Raw genomic sequence first — 21378 nt, 5'->3', positions numbered from 1 at the left:
ACACACACACAGTGGAATGTTATTCAGTCATTAAAAAAAGTAGGAAATTCTGCCATTTGCAACAACATGGATGGATCTAGAGGGTATTATGCTTAGTGAAATAAGTCAGTGAAAGACAAACACTGTAAGATCTCACTTACATGTGCAACCTAAAAGAAGCGTAACTCACAGAAACAGAGCCTAGAATGGTAGTTACCAGGGGATGGGGGAAATGGGGAGACACTGGTTAAAGTTATAGAAAGTTCTATGGATCTAACAAACAGCATGGTGACTACAGTCAACAATACTGCATCATATCAGCACGGTGCTTTGTGACCGCCTGGGGGGGATGGGATGGGGAGGGTGGGAGGGAGGGAGATGTGGGAGGGAGGAGATATGGGAACGTGTGTATATCTGTAGCTGATTCACTTTGTTATAAAGCAGAAACTAACACACCATTGAGAAGCAATTATACTTCAATAAAGACGTTTAAAAAAGAAAAAAAAAAAAACAATACTGCATCATATACTTGAATGTTGCTAAGAAAGATCTTAAATGTTCTCACTACAAAAAAAGAACTGGTAATTATGTAAGGTGACAGATGGGTTAACTACCCTTACTGTGGTAATCACTTTACTATATATATATATGTACATATGTGTGTGTGTGTGTTTATATATATACATAAATAAAATCAACACACCGTACACCTTAAACTTACACAATGCTTTGTCAAATGTATCTCCACAAAGCTGGGGGGAAAAGGGACCATGACAGACTGGAAACAGTCACATGACATGATACAAAGGCTCAGGACGAGGTCGAGACCTAAATCCCAGCCTGGGTCCTGTCACTCACCCTCACACCTCCATTTCTTTGTGGGTAAAATGAGGAAGATGGGCTGGATGACCCATTCTCCAGCGGGAACCGAAGGGGGGACCGGGGAAGAGCATGCACCTACAGGTGGGTCCCACCTCCTCAGAGACTCACGGGGAAACACTTCCACTGCTGGGAGCGTGCTGCACCTTAGGGAGGCTGAGGCCGACGAGGACCAGGGGATCCCGGCATCTCAAGCCCACTCTGGCTCTAACATACACGGATGTGTCAGCACAACCAGGGCAGCACTTAGATGATGCTTTCTTGGGGCACCACCCTCCGTTAGGGTACTATACTCACACCCGAGGCACAGGCGTTGTGGCGTCTGAGCTGTCTTCATTTTCTTGCTGGAGAGAAGGAAAGCAGGAACAGGTAAATGGACTGAAGGATTCTGGCTAACTCAGGGTTCTGGAAGCCCAACACGAGAGAGCTGGTAGTTCTCAACAACCATACCTTACAGAAGGCCTGGTCTTTAGTTTCCAGCCACAGCTGGAAGAGTGCAGCTAATTCCTTTTCATTATCTTGCGACTGGCCTATTAGAACAAAAAGGCAAAAAGTAATAACATGATCTAAGGATATGACCTAAGGATGCCACTTCCTCCTTACTTGCTGTATCTACACCTGGACCTGTAGCCATGGTCCTGTACACAGAACACCCCTCTGCCTGGACATCCACAGGCAGAGTGAAACTGGACCCCTGTCTGACACCGCTCGCAGAAATTAGCTGGAAGGGATTAAACACTTACCCTGCTGGATTACCGTGAAGGGTCCGCATGGACACCCGTACGCACGGTCCAGCAGCCCCCAAACTCCTCAGTCGTGTGACTTCACTGGCCCCCTCCCCCCACTCCAGCCTCTCACTCCCACTATCACAACTGAACCTTGTCATTCCCCAAAACGGGACTCTTCAAAATGCCTAATCCAGTTTCTTAACCCTGGCTATGCCTAAGAATCACCTGGAAACTTTTAAAACTGCCAAGGCTCGGGCCCCACTCAGCCAATTAATCAGAACCTCTGGGGGTAAGGCCCAGGTACCAGCATTTTTAAAAAGCTTCCCAACTGGCGGCAGTGCACGGCCAGGACTGGGAACCTTCAACTAACCCCGCATCCTGCTCTCTGGCCGCAGCGGCCTCCCCTCCCCTCCCCTCCCCGCTGTCTACCCTCACTCTCCAAAACGTTACCTGGACTGCACAGCACTGCTGGTCCAGACACCCCACTTTCCGGCCCCCTCAGCCCCTCCCTTCACACACCCCCCCACTCGGCTGAGGGCCCACGCCCGTCACTTCAACGACACGCCGAGCAACACAGCAATACCTAACACCTCTCTCTTCCGTCTCTGCATCACTTCCGTCCAGCAAAGCTCACGTCCTAAACCAGCCACACCCTCCACTGGGGCAGCTGCCGGCTGCCGGCGACAAGGCCCGGAGACAGGCAGAGAACGCCTCCATGAAGGAGCGGACAGCCCCCGTCACCGGCCCTCAATCTGCCCGCGAGCCCCGCGCTGGCCGGCCTCCCTGCCCGCTGGACAGCGGCTGCCCCGCCCTTCTCCTCCACCACCCCCCCTCGCCCCCCGCGCACCGCAGGCCTCCCGCCTCCCACAGGAAGGCCACAGACCCACCCCCTCAACCTCCCCGCGGCTCCTCCTCCCCCGCACGGATGTGCTGCCTCCCGCCAGCTGAGGCCGGCCCCTCCCCGCCGGGAATCCACCCTATGACAGGTGTCCCCTTCTCTGCTGTCCCTCTCCACCGACACTTAAGTCCTCTCTGGCCACGAGCCCCGCCTCTTCTGCTCCCCTCCGCCGCCAAACCTCTAGAAAGCGCTGTCCACGCTCACTGTCTCTTTAACCAGGGGGACTGGGAAACGTTTTCCTGCCTGCAGGAAAGGGGGCCTGATCGGTGGCACGTGCAGACCTCTGCGGTGTACGTGAAGGTGAGCAAACCGCTTCTGCAAACGAAGTTTTGTGGCCGTTTGTTTACACCCTGTGTCCGGCTGCTGTGCACAGGGCAGAGCTGAGTAGCCGCAGCGGAAGGCATCTGGCCCACAGGCCTGAGACACTTACTACCTGGTCCTATTAGGGCAGCCTCCTCCGGCCGACTCCCCGCCACCAGCCGGACAGTCGGGAAGAGCTGCAGCCAGCCTCACGAGCGGCCTCGGCTCTCCCCTGCCCGCCACCGGCGTCGCCCCACTAAGGAATCACTCCTCCAAGGGAGTCATCATTTCTTCCATGTCCACAAATCCAGGCTTGACCTTCCTGAACCTTAGGAACAACGAAGGTTAACGACCACTCCCCACCTGCTGACTCTCGGACCGCACAGCGTCCTCCCGACTCTGCGGTCACGGCCTCTCCCGTGTCCCCGCTCAGCCTCCGCCACCTCGGAGCTTATCAAGGCTTAGTCCCAGGCCCTCTTTCCTCCTCATTCTCCCCATGCCTTTGACTGCACTTACTGCACATGTGCCCACAGCTTTCCACCCTGACTGTGGGTCTGGACTCTAAACCCACTGCCTACTTAACGTGTCCACTTCAACACCCCAAAGGCAGCATGTGCACAGCTACACTCACGCGCCTCACCCTCGCCCAGGCCTGGACGTCCTCCCCAGCTGCCTACGTCGATGGCAGACCCCCATCCGCCAGGTGCAAATCTAGCAGGAGTGACACCTGACTGCCCTCCTCCTTCACTCGCCACACCCAATCCACAACCACGTCCCCCCGCTTCTACCACCTACAGCTGTCAAATTCATCCATCCTCTCTACCCAGGTGCAACATCCTCTCTGCGCAGGCCTGTGTGACCTCCGCTGGAACGTCCCTGCGTCACTGACCCACACGGCTCCCCTCCGCCTGCCTGGCTCATCCCTAGTCGTTGTTAAGACCGCTGCTCAAACGACCTTCCCCAGGAAGGCCCTCCCGGACGCCACACGCATGTCACACCAGTGCCTCATTACAAACGCCCACCCCTACCGGCACTTTCCCCTTACAGAATGGCTAAGTTTGTCATTTCATTCGAATGAGTACTTGTTCCCCAAACAAACTCCACGAGGGGAGCACGCTGCCTCCCTCACAAACCATTACACCCCCGGCACCTAACAGTGCGTGACACCTAGAAGGTTAATCCACGCTGTAAGCAATGAACGCATCCACTACTTTCACAACCTTCTCTCCATGTTTCTCTTCATAGACCACTGGACAGAGTGGAGAAAGGTTTGTCCATTTCCACAGGAAATCAACACTGAATCTTCCTCTCATCATTTCAGGTACATGTTACTACAACTTACACAGTAAGTGAGACTTCACAAATTTATAAGAAAAAGAAACTGTTCTTTAGAAATAGCTTACTGAGGGCTGCCCGACACATTATCCTCAATAGCAAAACCCATTTTAGGAAAGAAAAACAATTATATTACTACAAATTAACCTAAAACCATAGATACGGTCGACATAAATGTAGGTGCTATTGTAGAAAAAAAAAACCCACAGATTTCAATTCAGCCAGCCCCAGAGTGCATCGGAATTGAAGGGCAATGTCACCTCAGCCAAATCCCAACGGGGGTGAACTCAGACCCTGAGAACTTCTTGAAGGACTCTTTTACTGAGCAGAATAAGGTTTAATATTGCCTTCTTCAGCATCCTCCTGGCACACACTGACTGCAAGGCACAAGAAGCTCAGAGGAGAAAACGAGAGAAAGAGAACCTACTGTGACAGGTAGGTGATGTACGTTACTCACCAAGCAACTTCCACTGCTGGGTTTTCTCTTTGAAGCCAACAAATGGAGAGAAGCTGGAAGGTACAGCTGCAAGAAATGGATCCCGTGAACAAGCTACACAGGTCAGAGAGATTGCTAAACTCAGAATAACTGACACCCCTGAGCTCCGAGATAACTTCTGTATGTTTATGGTGTATCAGGACAGCAGAGACCTCCAAGGCATGGCATCGCAGCATGCAAAGCCACAACAGATGTAACCAGTAAAGCTGCAGTCTACTATGAGAATTAGACAAAGCGGGGTAAATACTGGGCCCTACAGAACAAAGTACCTTACCACGGCTTTCTCCAGCAAGATACTGCAGGGCTGGTAACACCAACTCTGCCCAGTTGGGGGCCGCAGAGAACCAGCTATTGAGGGAGCTGGCTGGAGACGACTGCCAGTCCAAAACTCGCTCCTCTAGCTGAGGGAGAGTAAAGGCAGAATCCAGTTAGATTTCTATTCCACGCCAGCGATTTCAAGGCTGTGCCAGAACGAACTGGCTATGTCTGTCCAGTCTGCTCAAGTCACAAAGCAAGTCAGCTATGGAGCTTTGCGGGGAACCCAGAGCTGAAGATTTCTACAATATGAAACTGCTACACACTTGGCTTTTCCAGAACTCTTACCATAGGAAGGCTAGCCTGCCCCTCCAGCAACAAGATCTCCAAGAGAAGAGAGAAGAAGCTGGAAGATATTTCATTGATTCCAAGGCAAGGCTTGAGGTCTTCGAGAGGCCTAATGAGGGAAGAAAAATATAAGAACCATCAAAAAGGGCTTCCCTGGTGGCGCAGTGGTTAAGAATCCGCCTGCCAATGCAGGGGACACGGGTTCAAGCCCTGGTCCCGGAAGATCCCACATGCCGTGGAGCAACTAAGCCCGTGCGCCACAGCTACTGAGCCTGCACTCTAGAGCCCGCAAGCCACAACTACTGAGCCCGTACGCCACAAATACTGAAGCCTGCGCACCTAGAGCCCGTGCTCCGCAACAAGAGAAGCCACTGCAATGAGAAGCCCGTGCACCGCAATGAAGAGTAGCCCCTGCTCGCTGCAACTAGAGAAAGCCCGTGTGCAACAACGAAGACCCAACGCAGCCAAAAATAAATAAATTAAAAAAAAAAAAAAAAAAAACCACCAAAAAGACCAAGAACACATGCCTAGGTTGCTTTAGGTCCTCCAAGCCTCCTAGCCGTCATAAAAAAGCTCAGTGAAAGCCCACACCATACACGTTCCCCAGCAGGACCCCTGGGACCTAGGGCTCTCAAGAAGCACCAGCTCTGGGGACAGCCCTGAGCCACGACCCTCGCTGCTCACTTACTCCTCCTTGATAGCGGGTATGGCCAGTGGAGACGGTGCCTGTGAGAGGGGTGGGAGCCCTTCAGTACCGCTTAGGGGTTCCGCCAGATCCTCTGCCTCTGATTTGATCATTTTTATTTTCTTCTTCTTCCTTTCCTCTTTTTCCTTAACCTTTTTTTTAAGGACAGCCAAGTCATATAGTGCTGGGGAAGAAAAGCAACTCAAGTCATAGAACTGCATTTTCTACACCAGGAAATGAGGAGTCTTATCAGGAGTATATTATTTTCCCAAGGCCCACCAGAAAAACAAAGAAAAGTCTCAGTAATAAGACATATAGTTTCATTTTGTTTTTTAAACCAAACTCAATGAGTGCTTTAAAGAGTCAATGATCTGTTGTACTGATTTTATATTCACTCTCCACCTACAAATCCATAAGAAGCAGTAACGATATAAAGGCTATCAGCAAGAAGAATGCTGTGGTTTCCTTTTCTTTTGCAATACGTAGAGAGGCCTGCGTAATCTAACACCACAGTCGATGGCCACCTACAGAGGACGTCACTTACCTGCTAGAGAGCCCTTCCTGCCGGCATTTACTCGAGTCATGATGTCATTGAGAGTCAGGTCCCCCGTCAAAAGGTCTGGGTGATCCTAGACGTGATATTCAGCGATTTGTTATGGAGGTCCAAAAGAGGAGCTATAACTGTTGATTTTCCCAATTTACAGATAAAACTAGAGGTTATGTGTACTTGAGGTACTTGTGTTGAATTTAAAACGTACAGAGATAAAAACTATTGCTCTTCATAATGGGGCAGGGGAGAACCGAGTTCCAACCCTTCACGTGTGGCACTTAGTTTATAAAGCTCTTTTGCGTTCCTTATCTTATATGCTCTTCAGTCTTGCTAAGTGGTATTTTACAAAGACTGAAAACGGGATTCAGAGAAGTTAAGGGATTTGCCCAACATCACAGTAAGTGGAAAAGACAGAGACAGAACTCAGTTCTAACCCCAGCATGAGACTCTTCCCATCTCACCACTCTGCCTTGATGAACTGCCTTTCCTTCCTCCACCATGATCTCTGGCTCAGCGTTACCTCGATTTGGTGGAGCGGAGGAACAGAAACGTAAAACGTGGGAAAAGCACAGGCTCTGACGCTTGGCTCTGCCACTTACTGGCCGTCGGGCGTCAGACAAGCTCCCTGGGCTCTCCAAGCCCTGCTAAACGGACGAAAGGATTCACACAGCAGTGTCGTCCTAAAGACTGGATCAGACACGGCGGTAAGCGTGCCTTATAAAGTCAAAGCATCTGTCTTCTCCGCACATCTTTAGTGTTACTGGGCCTCCCATGCTGCTCCTGTCCCCTAACAAGGATAAGGAAAAGGGACTAATAACGTAGTGACTCCCTGTATCATCCCAGGACAGCTGATCTGGGGAATTAGACTGAAAACCTACTGACCACCCCCTCCAATCTTACTGGTTGGTGTTTCCGCTTCTCATGGTGCTTCTTTAGCATTATCTTCAGGTCACTGTCCCCCAGTTCTATTTTATCTGAGAGAAAAGGAACCAAACCACATGGACGGTCATTCACTTCCACAACGCTCAAATTCACATCTTTCTGGTCACTTGTAATACTGGAAAGTGAGATACTTTCTGCGTTTCCCTTCTGACCTGTGTACTACAAGCACCAACAATCTTGAAACAGTCACAGGCTCTACTCTGCAGCTTTTCTGTACACTCGTCAATAACAACGACCTCAGTACTCAGCTGCTCCTAGAACACCTAGAAGTTTCTTAACATTCTTGACTCCTATCCCAACTAAAAATAGTCTCTAATTTCACAGACATGCCAAGAAACTGCTGTGGCTCTGGTTACCCCTTTTGTTCTATTATTGAATTATCCCTTAGTATTATTTTGGGGGTTTTTTTTGGTTGTTGTTTTTGTTTGTTTTTTGGCTGCGCCAGGCAGCATCTTAGTTCCCCAACCAGGGACCGAACCCGAGCCTCCTGCAGTGGAAGCATGTTGTCTTAACCACTGGACCGCCAGGGAAGTCCCGATATTGTTATTTTAAGATTCTGCTTTCTTGAGGCCAAAATGCCAGCTGATCAGCTCCTAAGAGAAATTTTCAAAACAAAGGACAGAAGGCCAGCTGGCCTACCTACCTGCGGAAAAGTGGAGCTACACAAAACCTTCCCCAAGTCTCCTCATTCTAAGGAACACCGCTCTGCTTTCCTGGCAGGCAGAACCCAGTCTTCCACCCCGAGGCAGTCCTCAGACCCACGCCCAGAGCCCCACTCACCTGCAGTCTTCATGTCCGTGGTGGAAAGCGTGGGCACCACCCTGAGGGGCACCGCAGGGCTAGGAGAGCGCGCTGGAGAGCTCGGGAGCCACGAGCTGAGATCTGCAAAAGAAAAGTTTTCTTGTAAATCCAACCTGCCTGTGGACTCCAGCAGGGGAGACTGGGTAAGTGGCTCCTTGGGCTCAAGAAGGCTAAGCCAACAAGAGGGAGGCCAGGCTCCACCATTCCTTCCTGACCCTTCCCCAGACGGACTGCGGCACTTGAGTCAGTGCAAAGGCTCTTCCGGGAGGACAGACTTCAACAGTGGCGGGTCACACTGCAGAGGTCACAGTCACTATTACTCTCCTGAGGGGAGAGTGGTTCTCTTGAGGAGCCGACTGGACCAGCGCACCTGCTGGGAGGGCCCCGCGTGCGCCTGAGTGCCAAGGGCGGCGAGGTGTGCAGTCACAGCCACCCAACGGCTCTGAGCGTCACCACGCGCCCAGACAAACCACAGGGACGGCCTCCTCGCAGGGAAATGGCTACCACGGCCTCCAACCAGACAAGCAGCTGCAGGTGTGGACCGATGAGATACAGACGGTGCAGGGCACGGAGGACACATACCCTCCTCGTCCGACGACAGGGCCGAGTCCCCACACTCCTCCTTCACTTCCCGCAGGACCTTCAAGTAGCGCTGCTGGGTGCGCCACTCCCGCTCCTCGGGGGTGCGGGACGGTGAGGGGCGCTTCTGCCGGGAGGGGAGGGCGGGACCGCTCCGCCGGGCCATCTCCAGCAGGTCCTGGGAGAGATCGGATGGGATGGGGGCATGGCCTCAGCCACAGCTTGTCCTGCCACGCTCCCCGAGTCTACACGTTCTTCTCTTCTTTGTTAGCAAGCTCAGTTCCCTCCTTCCAAATCAAAGGGGCCTGTGCTGATTATGACGGAAAGTCCCCAATCTGAGCGCTGCGCTGCTCCATCGAGAATGAATACTTACACCCGACACCGAAGTATCTCCGTACCGAAGCTTAAAGGACCACTAAGAGCCAGAACTACTCTGCCCCAAGGCATCCCAAGGCTGGTCCAGACCCAGAGCCGCTGAGCCTGGCACCCATCAGGCATCCAAACATGAACTTGAGGGCAAGCTGGTTCTCCTGCACGACCCACCATGGATCTGAAAGCTACCTCTTTTTCTGGGTAAATACAGAAGCTACAATATTTCATCAATTTTAAGATGTATCCTTCTTCTGTTCCTGTTCTAACGTATCTGAAATCAGGATACATCTTAAAACGTATCATAAGAAGAAAGGATGCACTTGGTCGTGTCGGGGCTTGATGGGCAGCTTCCTTCCTCGGTGGTATCTTTTGTTCTTGCCCCTGATCCGCCCCTTTGGGTCACCAGGAGTGAGTCCCACGCAGCTCCCAGGGGCACTTACGCTCCGCGAGGCCAGGATCTGCTTCAGCAGCCGGTGGAAGTACTGCTGCTGGGAGCTGAGGTAGCGTTTGTACTGCGACCGGAAGCACAGCTGCCTGTACTTGACCACCTCGGGGTTGAAGTGTCCGTCTGCAAAGAAGAGGCACAGCCACGCGTATCTGTCAGCCACCCATCAGCGAGGGCGGGGGAGGCGGCCAGCTCTGCACCGATGGGAGGATAGCGTGGGGAAAGGGGAGCCTACGGTCCAGGGGGAGAGACAGAAAGCACGTAAGCCAGTACTCGACTCTCTGACGTGCTGCCAGGAAACCAACCTAAAACAACCGAAGAGAGCGAGAAGAGTGACACCAGGAAAGGAGCCCCTAAGGAAGGCGACATAAAATGAGGCCCGATCAGAGCAACTGTGGGAAGACGTTAACAACTGACAAACATAGGTAAGCTTTACGGACGTGCATCATACGTTATTAGTTTTCAACTTTTCTGTATGTTTAAAAAATTTCAGGGCTTCCCTGGTGGCGCAGTGGTTGAGAATCTGCCTGCCAATGCAGGGGACACGGGTTCGAGCCCTCGTCTGGGAAGATCCCACATGCCACGGAGCAACTGGGCCCATGAGCCACAATTATTGAGCCTGCGCATCTGGAGCCTGTGCTCCGCAACAAGAGAGGCCGCGACAGTGAAAAGCCCGCGCACCGCGATGAAGAGTGGCCCCCGCTTGCCACAACTAGAGAAAGCCCTCGCACAGAAACGAAGACCCAACACAGCCATAAATTTAAAAAAAATTTTCAAAACGAAAAATTGGGAGGAAAATTAAGTAAGTAGGAATTTTTAAAATAAAAATAGGGAAAAGGCAGAAGGAACAGAATGTGCTAAGGCAGGCCCTGAAGCAAGGAAGAATGTGCCCACTCCAACCCCTGAAGAAATGTTGGTGTGAAGAAAGCAGAGGTAAAGAAGATGTGGCACATATATACAATGGAATATTACTCAGTCATAAAAAGAAATGAAATGGAGGTATTTGTAATGAGGTGGATGGAGTTAGAGTCTGTCATACAGAGTGAAGTAAGTCAGAAAGAGAAAAACAAATACAGTATGCTAACACATATATACGGAATCTAAGGAAAAAAAAAAAGGCCATGAAGAACCTAGTGGCAAGACGGGAATAAAGACACAGACCTCCTAGAGAATGGACTTGAGGATATGGGGAGGGGGTGGGGTGAGATGTGACAGGGTAAGAGAGTGTCATGGACATATATACACTACCAAATGTAAAATAGATAACTAGTGGGAAGCAGCCGCATAGCACAAGGAGATCAGCTCGGTGCTTTGTGACCACCTAGAGGGGTGGGATAGGGAGGGTGGGAGGGAGGGAGATGCAAGAGGGAAGAGAAATGGGAACATATTGTATATGTATAACTGATTCACTTTGTTATAAAGCAGAAGCTAACACACCATTGTAAGGCAATTATACTTCAATAAAGATGTTTAAAAAAAAAAAAAAAAAAAAGAAAGCAGAGGGCTTAGCCGAGGAGGGGCCGAGATGACATGTGAAACTGGGCAGACGTCACACCACACAGAAACCACAGCACAGTCTGGACTTTATCCTGAGTGTAGTGGAAATCAGCTGAAGGGTTTAAAGCAGGAGAATAACACGGCCGAGAGCAAAAGAGAAAGAAGAAAACCACTGCAGTGATCTAGGAGAGGGACGACAGTGGCCTGGTCGGACCTCTGCCCCCATAACCCAGGGTAGAGCCAAGGCGCCAGGAGGCCTGCAGGGTCCTTCCTTGCGGGTCCCGTGTATCTCGGCCTCATCCTCCAACAGCCTCCCTTTTGCTCACTCCACCGCGGCCCACGCTGTTTCCTGAAGTACCGTACTTTTCGCAAAGCCTTTGTCCTTAAAGTCCCCTCTGCCTGCAAGGCTTCCTACTAACACCCAGTACTTCACGGCTTGCTCGTCGTACCTTCACTGAGTCTCTGTCCGAACGCACGTCCACAGAGAAGCCCGGCCCAACCACCAGCTCTGAACCAGCTCCCTCCCGTCACTTCCAGACCCATTACCCTTCCTGCGTGACAACAACAAACACTTGCTTGTCTATTATCTTGTTTTCCCCTATTAGAATGTAAGGTCATGACTGTATCTCCGGAGCCTTGAAGAATGTCTGGTACATATTAGCTGATCAGTGAGTAGTGGTTATGTGAATGGCAGTAGAGAGACTTCAGATATATTTCGAGGGAGAAAGATTAGACCTGCTGTTAGTTTGGATGCTGGGGCAGGAAGGGGAACATGGTACCTAGATCACCAGACACGAGCAACTCGTACCATTGCGGGAGCCGCAATGAGAGAGGTCCGTTTTGGAATATTAGATTTGAGTAGGTTGCTACGAAGTGAACTAAGGGGAAAGATGGAGAAGCTAACCTCAGAAGGCTAAAATGAGGCATTGAAATACACGATGTTTCCTTTTTTTTTTTTTAATTCCAACCACTTTAATGATATTCCAAGGTAACGAAAAACAGCAAACACTTAGAACAGGACCTGACACGGAACTGTCACCACATAAGGAGGGCCTTGCATATATTAACTCACTTCATCTTCACAACCACCCCACAAAGAAGTAATACTGCATCCTCATTTTACTGAAGAGCCTGAAGCACGGAGAAATTAAATAACTTGCGCAAGGTAACACAGCTAATGAAAGGGGAAATTAGGTCTGAACCCGGGCAGTCCAGCTCCAGAGCCACTCCCAGCCACCACATTACACTGCCTGTTGCAGGGAAATAGGGAATTTGACCTTCAAGAAAAGAGGCAAGAGTTCAAATTGGATGAAAGTTCTACTTCTTTGCCTCTGTACTTCTCCAAAGTCACCTTCCTTCAGTCTTTAGTTTCCCCCACCAAGACAGTCAAATGCTCTATTAAAATAACATTTTGAGGGACCTCCTGGTGGCGCAGTGGTTAAGAATCCTCCTGCCAATGCAGGGGACACGGGTTCAAGCCCTGGTCCAGTAAGATCCCACAAGCCATGGAGCAACTAAGCCCGTGCACCACAACTACTGAGCCTGCGCACTAGAGCCCATGAGCCACAACTACTGAGCCCACGTGCCTAGAGCCCATGCTCCGCAACAAGAGAAGCCATCACAATGAGAAGCCCGCGCACCGCAACGAAGAGTAGCCCCTGCTCACCACAACCAGAGAAAGCCCGTGTGCAGCAATGAAGACCCAATGCAGCCAAAAATAAATAAATTAAATACATAAATTTATTTTTAAAAATAAATAACATTTCGAGTACATCAACTTAAAGAAAATAATTATTAAAATTAAACTGCTTTTACTATTCTTAATGTGGGTACTGGAAATTTTTTAATTGAACGTGTGGCTCACGTAACATTTCTATTGGCGGCACTGGGCCCGAGAGCAGCGGCAAAAGAGAATGCAGCACCAGGGGAAGTTGGTAAACCGGGGGCAACAGAGCCTGGTAGGCTGTGAATTTTATTCCAAGTGAAGGCAACTGGTAAACACTCTGAAAAGCAAAGTTTTGAGATGCTCACGCTGGTGGCTGTGTGGAGATGGTGGCTGGAGCAGCCCCGGCGAGAGCCCCCAGAGAAGAGCTGGTGGGTGAGAGCAGGCAGGCGGGGAGGGAGAGGGGCCCTAATGGCAGCAGCAGAGGCAGGACTAGCGAGCGGATGAGGGCTCAGCAGAGAGGAGGGTGAGGGGAGGGCGTCTGAGGCACGGCAGGAAGCCAGGGCGGGGAGGGCCACAGCTGCAAAGTGGGGGAGTCTCACGATGGAGGTCAAGGCATCAAACGCTACAGACGGGTCAAGGAGAGACCAGAAGAGCCATATGCTGGTTTGCAAATTACACATTCACTGAAAAGAAATGGAGCAGAGGAAAAAGCAAGCACTGGAACAACCAGCAAAATAGGAATTTGGACCACACATTCGAAAACAACACGTCAGTGTTAAATTTTATACTGAAATACAGAACTTAAGTACAGAATTTAAATTAAATACAGTATTTTCTAATTTCTGAATTTGATCATTTCTGGCTACCTAAGAGAATGTTCTTGTTCTTCAAAGATGAATGCTGAAAAATTAGGAGTCTTAGGTCTGCAATACTCTCAAGTGGTTCAGCAAAAATAAAAATAGTGGTAATAGGTACAATAATGACAAGAAAACAATGTGGCAAAATATTCACAGTTGGTGAACTTGGTAAGGAATATGCGGGTGTCAATTATAAATTCTTGCAACTTTTCTGTAGGTTTGAAATTTAAAACTTAGAAAGTCGAAGGTGTTGGCAGGCATAGGGAACAGCCACCAGGGGGCGGCGGCTATGGATGCCTTTCAAGAAGTTCCGAGAAAAGGGAAAATGACAGAGGACAACGAATGGGACAGATGGTTAAGGACTTTTTTAGTGTGAGACCCTTGACCACATCTACAGGCTGAAAAAGAAGGAGTGGAGTAAATACACGTGGTAGAACGGTTCACTGAGAAACGAGGTCCCGGAGGACATAAAACATGAGAGGATCAAGAGCAGAGGTTAACCTTAAACAGACGAAAAAATCCTTCCTCCGAGACAAGTAAAAGTAGGTCAGGAGGGAAACGACTACAGTGTGCTGGGGGGAGGCTGGAAGTGGGAAGCTGGAGCTCATGACGACGACCCTTTCCTGTAGGAAACAGAAGGCAAGGGAGCTCGACAAGCACTTGGAACTTATGGAAAAGGTGAGTTTTTAAAACAGAACAAGATAAGCAAAAGTAAAAGCACACCGAAAGCAATGCCAGCTCAGTCAAGACACATAACCACAATAACCATGGTAACGCAACTGTCCGCAACACCAAGGGACCTGAAACATGACACCGGACATCGCAGAACTCCTGCCTTGCGTTCCTTGTTTGCATCCTTACCTGACCATCACACTGTTTTGGAAGGAAACGTGCCAACGTTACAGACAGTCCCTGATACGGCCTCTACTACCAACCAGGCCTACCAGCTTATCCCACCTGAGACCCTGGCTTCAGTGACATAAAACACTGGCCAACCAGAAGGGAAATCCTCCTTAATGATCCACCAAAGGAGGGAATGCTCAGTTTAAACCCGAAGATAATGCGGTTTGAAATGATAAGCTTATTCCCTCCAGTCTTTTTGCAGCTGTCAAGCTGTCCAGTTTCACAAATTCAAGATGTGCTGTCTTTCAGGGCCTCCAGCCAACGCAAAGTCACCCCAGAAAGCGGGAAGGGAAGAGGCATCCTCTGCTCCTCTCCACTGGACAGAGAGCAAACTGTGACTGAAGAGTGGCCCCAAACCATTCTGGAATCCCCAATGTAATGACCGGTTCAGGCAAGGGTCAGTGGATGCTAAAACCGCTGGGTAAAACAAATGCTTTTGGAAAATAAGATTATCACATGGTCCCTAAATATCATCCTAAATATCACCCTACAGATTGCTTCTTAATTATAGGGGAAAAAAGGTGCCCTTGCAGTTAGTAGCTCTGGCAGATACCACAAAGCCAAGTGATCGAAAGCCTCCCTAACAACAATGCAAGACTGACATCACATATCCCCTGAGTGGAGGGATGAGAAAGAAATGACATTTCCCATCTCCTTTCTGGGCAAAATGTTTAACCCAAAACGAATTATAAGGAAGCAAGACGACAACTCCCCAGAAAGCAAGACATTTTACAATTCAAGTGTCCTGGGCTCTTCACAAGTGTATTTTCAAAGACAAGGGAAAAAAGGCAGAGGGCCCTAGATTCAGGGAGCTGAGAGACGGAAGATCCAAACACAACACATGAATCTTGAGTGGATCCTGGATTTAAAAGCCAACTATAAAGGACATTGGGAACAACTGAGAAAATCTGAATATGGGATATTCTACGCTATCACTTGTTCAATGTAAAGTTTCTTGGGTGTGAATTTAAGACTGTGATTATGTGGAAGGATGTCTTTGCTAAGAGATACACACACGCTGAAGTGCTTGGTGGTAAAGTGTCAGGTTTTCTGCAGAAAAAAATGTGTCTGTGCATCACACACACATACATCCATGCGATAAACCAAATGGTAAACTGTTTTTAATAATTTTTGAACACTAGTCATAAAGGGTGCCTCTAAGACGCTAATAATGTTTTACTTCTTGATCTGGGTGGTGGTTACCCAGCTGAGTTTATATAACACATCAATGAGCAATACAATTATGATTTATATGTTTCCTATGTAAGTTAAAAATTTTTATTAAAAAAAAGACAAAAAAAAAAAAAGAACGGCCTAGGCAGCAAAGTGTTGCATGAAAGCACTTGGAGTCAGTGTCTACACATAAAAATAGAATAAAACGAAGAAAGGAGTACGCACAGAAGTGGGTGTGTTCCCACCCTCCACTCCTCTCAAAACAAGAACGCTGAGCTACACACCTCGGAAAAGCTTCTGGGCGATGTGCAGAGGGTTTCCAAAGCGGAAGTTCTCCCCACTGAACAGGGCGAGGACGAGCTCATCCTGCTGGTCGATACCGTCCTCCGGAAAGCGCGGCAGAAACTGCTGGAGGTGCTCACGCTGCGAGTCGCTCAGTACTTCCCGCCACGTTGAGAAGCTGACTACGTCAAAGAAGATCTCGGGCTGGGAGAATCAGGAAAAGCAGGAGGAAAGTGAGCAAGAAAAAAATGAAGTTTTTAAGTTTTTTGTGCATAAGTGGGTAACATATGCATAACATAAAATCTACCATTTTGTCCATTTTTGAGTGTATGGTTCAGTGGCATTAAGTACAATCACAAAGTTGTGCAAAAATCACTGTCATCCAAGTTTTTACGTTTTTTAAACAAACTAAAATTCCACTGATCTTTACTCAATTCTCAAAACTTGAGAGATCAGGGCTTCCCTGGTGGTGCAGTGCTTAGGAATCCACCTGCCAATGCAGGGGACACGGGTTCGAGCCCTGGTCTGGGAAGATCCCACATGCCGCGGAGCAACTAAGCCCGCACGCCACAACTACTGAGCCCACGTACTGCAACTACTGAAGCCCGCGTGCCTAGAGTCCATGCTCCGCAACAAGAGAAGCCACCGCAATGAGAAGCCCGCGCACCGTAACGAAGAGCAGCCCCCGCTCGCCACAGCTAGAGAAAGCCCGCGCGCAGCAACAAATACCCAACGCAGCCAAAAATAAAATAAACAAATAAATAAACTTAAAAAAAACTTGAGAGATCTGTTGGGAATTCCCTGATGGTCCAGTGGTTAGGACTTCACTGCCAGGGCTCAAGTTCAATCCCTGGTCGGGGAACTAAGATCCCACGTGCTACAAGACAACTAAGCCCACGTGCTGTAACTACTAAGCCTGCCCGTTCTAGAGCCCGTGCAATGCAACAGAAAAGCCTGCATGCTGAAACGAAGGTCCTGCGTGCCACCACTAAGACCCGATGCAGCCAAATAAATAAATAAATATTTTAAAAAATAAATAAATGAAATAAAAAACAAAAAAAGAGTTCAGGCAACGTCTGGCTAGCTCAACAACAGGGAGGGAAAGGGAAGCAGCAGACAGCAGAGAGAGGAGCAAGGGACCTATAAGCATGTTAAGTACTTGTGACTTTATCCTAAGGACAATGGGGAGCCACTGAAGGGTTTAAGCAGGAGAGAACCCAGAAACCAACCACCTGCCAGGCGTCTCAGCAAGCAGGCACCAAAGCTCCTCTGGCTCCCTGTCCGAGATCTCCCCCTGCAAACCTATTTCTGCATACCACTTTATTCCTGGCATCTCAGTGTCTGGCAAAGTAGGTACTTCAATAAAACAAGTATTTGCTGACTGAATGAAGGACATGAAGAGGTTTACTTGAAAGAGCATGCAAAGAAAACATGAATGGGAAAGATATACACCAAGTTCAGTACCTGTTACTTCGGGTAGGAGAGGGAATAAGGGCAAAACGGTGGCTTTAATTTTATCTACAATTTTTGACATATTATGAAAGAAAAATCTGAACCAAATATGACTAAATGAAATTATCTCCCAAAACTGAACGATGCACAGATGTTCGCCGTATGATACTCTACGCCTGTCCATATGTTTGAACTATGGCAAAATAAACAAGATGATAAACACGTTTCAGCAAACCTAGTGCCTTGCACATAATAAGCACTAAATAAATGCCACCATAATAATCATGATGACTGCCTGTGAAAAGTGGTCAAAAGCACACTATTAATGCTATCCCAGGGAAGGTACTATTAACTGACTAGCAAGTTGGTCACCTTATGGACAGAGATAATATGTTTGTGTTTTGTTTCATGATTCACAACATGGGTAAACATTCTAATGTAAAGATATACACAATTCTACCCTTAAATATAAAACTTTTGCTAACCGCTGAAAATTATCTTGTCAAAATATGGCGTATGTCATTATCAAGTTACATGTTATTAAACATGCAGAATGTAGCTTATACTTTCTTCCTTAATCAGACTATTAAACAGACTTAAACTTTAAAAAAAAAAGATCACTCTGGTTGCAATGTAGAAAATCAGAAAGAAGGGAGCACAAAAGACCGAAAACTTGCAGAGAAGGCTGAGAGGAAGTGCTAGAAAGGAAAAGATGGTGCCACTGTCACTACTCACATCCTCCAGAAGGTCCTCGGGCAGACTAACCCTAGTGCCCCCCAGGAGGCAGTCCTCCATGATCCGCGTGCCGTGGCCATCTCCACATGGGCCCAGCTCCAAGGGATCCGTCAGCATATGGTCCAAGGAATCCATTGCTTATGTTCCACGGGTAGCCTAGACAAATAAATGCAGTCAGACCTCGAGACAGAAAGGCAGAAGTCCCAGGGATCTGTTGATACTAACGCTCTTTCACAAAATATTCTGGCCCAGGAAATATTCAATCTCAAATCTATTCTTCTACCTTATCCATACACCCTAACGACAGCTAGACAGCTCTTCTCCCTCCCTTCCACCACTGCATCCTCATCTGAATTTCAGACCTCAGCCAGCAGGTCTCTCATTACTCAGAATACTTCTACAGTGACTCCCCAATTTATAGAATTTCTTTTTTTTTTTTTTTTTTTTTTTTTTTTTTTTTTTTTTTTTTTTTATAGAATTTCTTACACCTTCATTTTACACAAGAGTACAACGAGACTCAAAGATTAAATAACTAGATCACAGCCCATAATTTAGACTTCCCAGGCCAGTAATCTCTCACTCTAATATATTTAATTTTTATTTTTTTAGCAAGTAATTCTTTGTTGTTCCTTCACAAAAGAAATTTCACTGAAAATCCACAGAGTAGTAAAATTCAGACAGTAACACTAAGTTATTTAATGAGGGCCTGTTAAGTGCCAGGCCTTTCATACACCTGATTTAATTCTTATAAGTGTTCAAGATAGGCTTATTACATCTATTCTACAGATACTAAAACCTAGGATCAAAATAGATAAGCAACTTGCCCAACCCCAGAAGTAGGACTGAAACTCAAGCCTGCATGACTGCAAACCCATGTTCTTAACACTACATACAATACCTCCTCGATAAACTCTCAGTTTAAATCAGGAAAAGCAAGCATCTTAATATGACTTTATCAGTCCGCATAAACTCTGGAGGATCCAAGCACCTGACCAGGACAGCCAGCAAAGTCAGTGGCCAACCCACTTTAGTTGGTCCAGCTGATACTTATAACCATGTAGATGAAATGCTATTTTTCTCCTTCCTGTAATAACTGAACACTGCTGGCTACCTTTAGAAAAGTACACAGGAAAACTTTTTCAGAGAGCATCTCATAAGGCTGATGGCTGGAATCAGGTGCACAGCTGAAGCCACAGTTAACAGGCCCACAGGGAGGCTGAACTCAACCACTCCACAAACATTTGCTAAAACCATTCTCTCTCTCTGATTTCTACCAAATAGAAAGGAGAAAAAAAAAAAAAAAAACACACAAAAGATTTAACAGTTAAAACACCAAACTCCTAGCCTCATCTCAGTGACTTTGGGCAAATCTTACCTCACAGGCTGTCAATTTCCTTATCTATATAAGATGAAGGAGAGCTGGACCCGGTCCTCTCTACTGTTATTTCCAACCCTGGAATCCTGCAATGAATAACCTCCAGGTGGATGCATTTATGTAACTTCACGTAGTCATGTAATGACTTCTCATCCTGAAACTCTCAAATGATAAAGAGTAGACTTGTAATACTACTGCTAAAATAAGCACGTTTGCACTGATTATTTCAAGTTATCTGGAAGAGATGTCATATCTACGTAAAGGTACAGTGGAAAGATTAGTGTTCAAAGCAGCTGCGTGGTCGCCAAGCAACTGTGTCCCATCGCCCTTCAGCACATGATGAACTACCTCATCCTGAACACCCCGGCTGCCTAAATAACTGACTGCAGGTAAGAAAGCACATGGCATTTGCATTTAACAAAACTTTTAAAAAGAAAAGAAGTGTAGATGCAACCTGATGCTCAGAATAAAGTCCTCTTATAAGCCAGAACTGGCACAGAATAGGGTAACAGCTACAAAGCCAGTGTTTTACCTGACTCTCAGGAGGATAACCTGTTTCACAACTTGCTCACAAGTTTCTTCAATTAGCTTCACTTCAATTAGTGAAGCTAGTTTCTTCAATTAGCTTCACTTCAATTCAGTTCAATTAGTGAACGTGTAGCTAAATTTAATCCATTCGAGTGGCAACCTGTGCCCTGCTACTATTCTGAAGAGGATCTCAAAATACAAAAAGCAGGCAGCTTCCAAAGGGTTGAAAACAGGAAGCCAAGGACTTCTAAGTCTTTCGGCGTCCTAGACCAAAGAGGCCCATCTTTACTAGACCGGGAAGGCCTCTCCCAATGGCCCTTCCTCTGCACCTGGGATAACCTTCCCTCCTGGACCCTCCCCAACTCAGAAGCCAAACCCCAGACTCCTTCCGGAGCAACCGCCGGCTCCAAACTGCAAACCCCTCCCTAGCCGGCCTCTCACAAGCCCGAGGCCCGGGTCCCGCCCCGCTAACAGGCACCTCCGCGCCCACGGCCCCTCCCCCCACACCGTGCCTAACTCTAACCCCCACCCACCCGGGCCGCCCGCCTCCCGACACGCCCGCTCCCCTGTCCCGTGCCCACAGGGGCAGCGACCCTCGGAGACCCAGACACTCGCTCGCTCCCTCCCTCCGCTCCCCGGCAACACTTTAACCCTTTCGCCGCCCCGGCCCGCCCTCACCTGCGCCGCGGACGCTGGTCTCCGAACCCGCTGCGCCTCTCGGCCCGCGGGTTCCCGGACGCGCTCGCTCCCGCAAGGCGTCTCGGTGCGTGCACGCTCCGGGCTCGGGCGGCGGAAGGGGCAGGGCTGTGCAGGGCGGGGCCTTGAGCTGCATGGGGCGGGGCCTGGAAGTGCCGGCGGCGGGGCGGGGCCTGGAAGTGCCGGGGGCGGGGCGGGGCGGGGAGGGGCTCGCGGGGCATAACCTAGAGAGTGGCGTGAGCCCGCGGGGCTGGGCCTTGGGATGCAGTTTGCAGGCGTCTCGTTGGTCTCACCTGGCTTAGAAGCTTCCGGAGGGCGGTGTCGCTAGTCACCTGGCTCCGGAGCCCATGAGTGAGTGAATGCCGTTTTATTAGCTAACGTTTGCATATCTCATAGCCTGCTCCAGGCACTAGGCTGAGAGCACTTTCCATCATTGTCTTTGTACCACAGCTGTGTGCACTATTAGTTCCCATTTTGCGATTTCTCGAGTTTCGTTGAGGAGAACAAGAACCAGAGCCTGTGCCGCGCGACCCACCCGGGCGTGGCCCCACTTCTCTCTCCCGTCTCTCTCCTCTCCCTGGACCCTCGACGTCCGGAAAGACAGTACACACATCGAAGAAAC

The 21378-nt window shown here is 48.8% G+C and overlaps 1 protein-coding gene across 3 annotated transcripts in view; it reads right to left on the bottom strand.

The window, feature by feature from the left end:
* The window catches only part of NFRKB (nuclear factor related to kappaB binding protein), a 35311-nt gene extending 14470 nt beyond the window's left edge, over positions 1-20841 (bottom strand). For all 3 annotated transcript variants that reach the window (XM_082476193.1, XM_082476194.1, XM_082476195.1), the window contains exons 1-15: positions 20739-20841; positions 19533-19686; positions 18158-18313; positions 15973-16174; positions 9588-9715; positions 8779-8953; positions 8176-8277; positions 7354-7427; positions 6448-6532; positions 5907-6087; positions 5219-5327; positions 4890-5016; positions 4577-4642; positions 1309-1388; positions 1156-1202 (exon numbers count right to left, since the gene is read on the bottom strand). In XM_082476193.1, coding sequence (XP_082332319.1) covers positions 1156-1202; positions 1309-1388; positions 4577-4642; positions 4890-5016; positions 5219-5327; positions 5907-6087; positions 6448-6532; positions 7354-7427; positions 8176-8277; positions 8779-8953; positions 9588-9715; positions 15973-16174; positions 18158-18292 — 1511 coding nt within the window. In that variant the 5' untranslated portion in view covers positions 18293-18313; positions 19533-19686; positions 20739-20841. The remainder of the gene's footprint in view (positions 1-1155; positions 1203-1308; positions 1389-4576; positions 4643-4889; positions 5017-5218; positions 5328-5906; positions 6088-6447; positions 6533-7353; positions 7428-8175; positions 8278-8778; positions 8954-9587; positions 9716-15972; positions 16175-18157; positions 18314-19532; positions 19687-20738) is intronic.
* Positions 20842-21378: the final 537 nt, after the last annotated feature.

Source organism: Balaenoptera physalus (assembly GCF_965194825.1).
Source record: "Balaenoptera physalus genome assembly, chromosome: 10".
NCBI classification, from domain to species: domain Eukaryota; kingdom Metazoa; phylum Chordata; class Mammalia; order Artiodactyla; family Balaenopteridae; genus Balaenoptera; species Balaenoptera physalus.
This window is presented reverse-complemented; position numbering and strand designations above follow the sequence as displayed.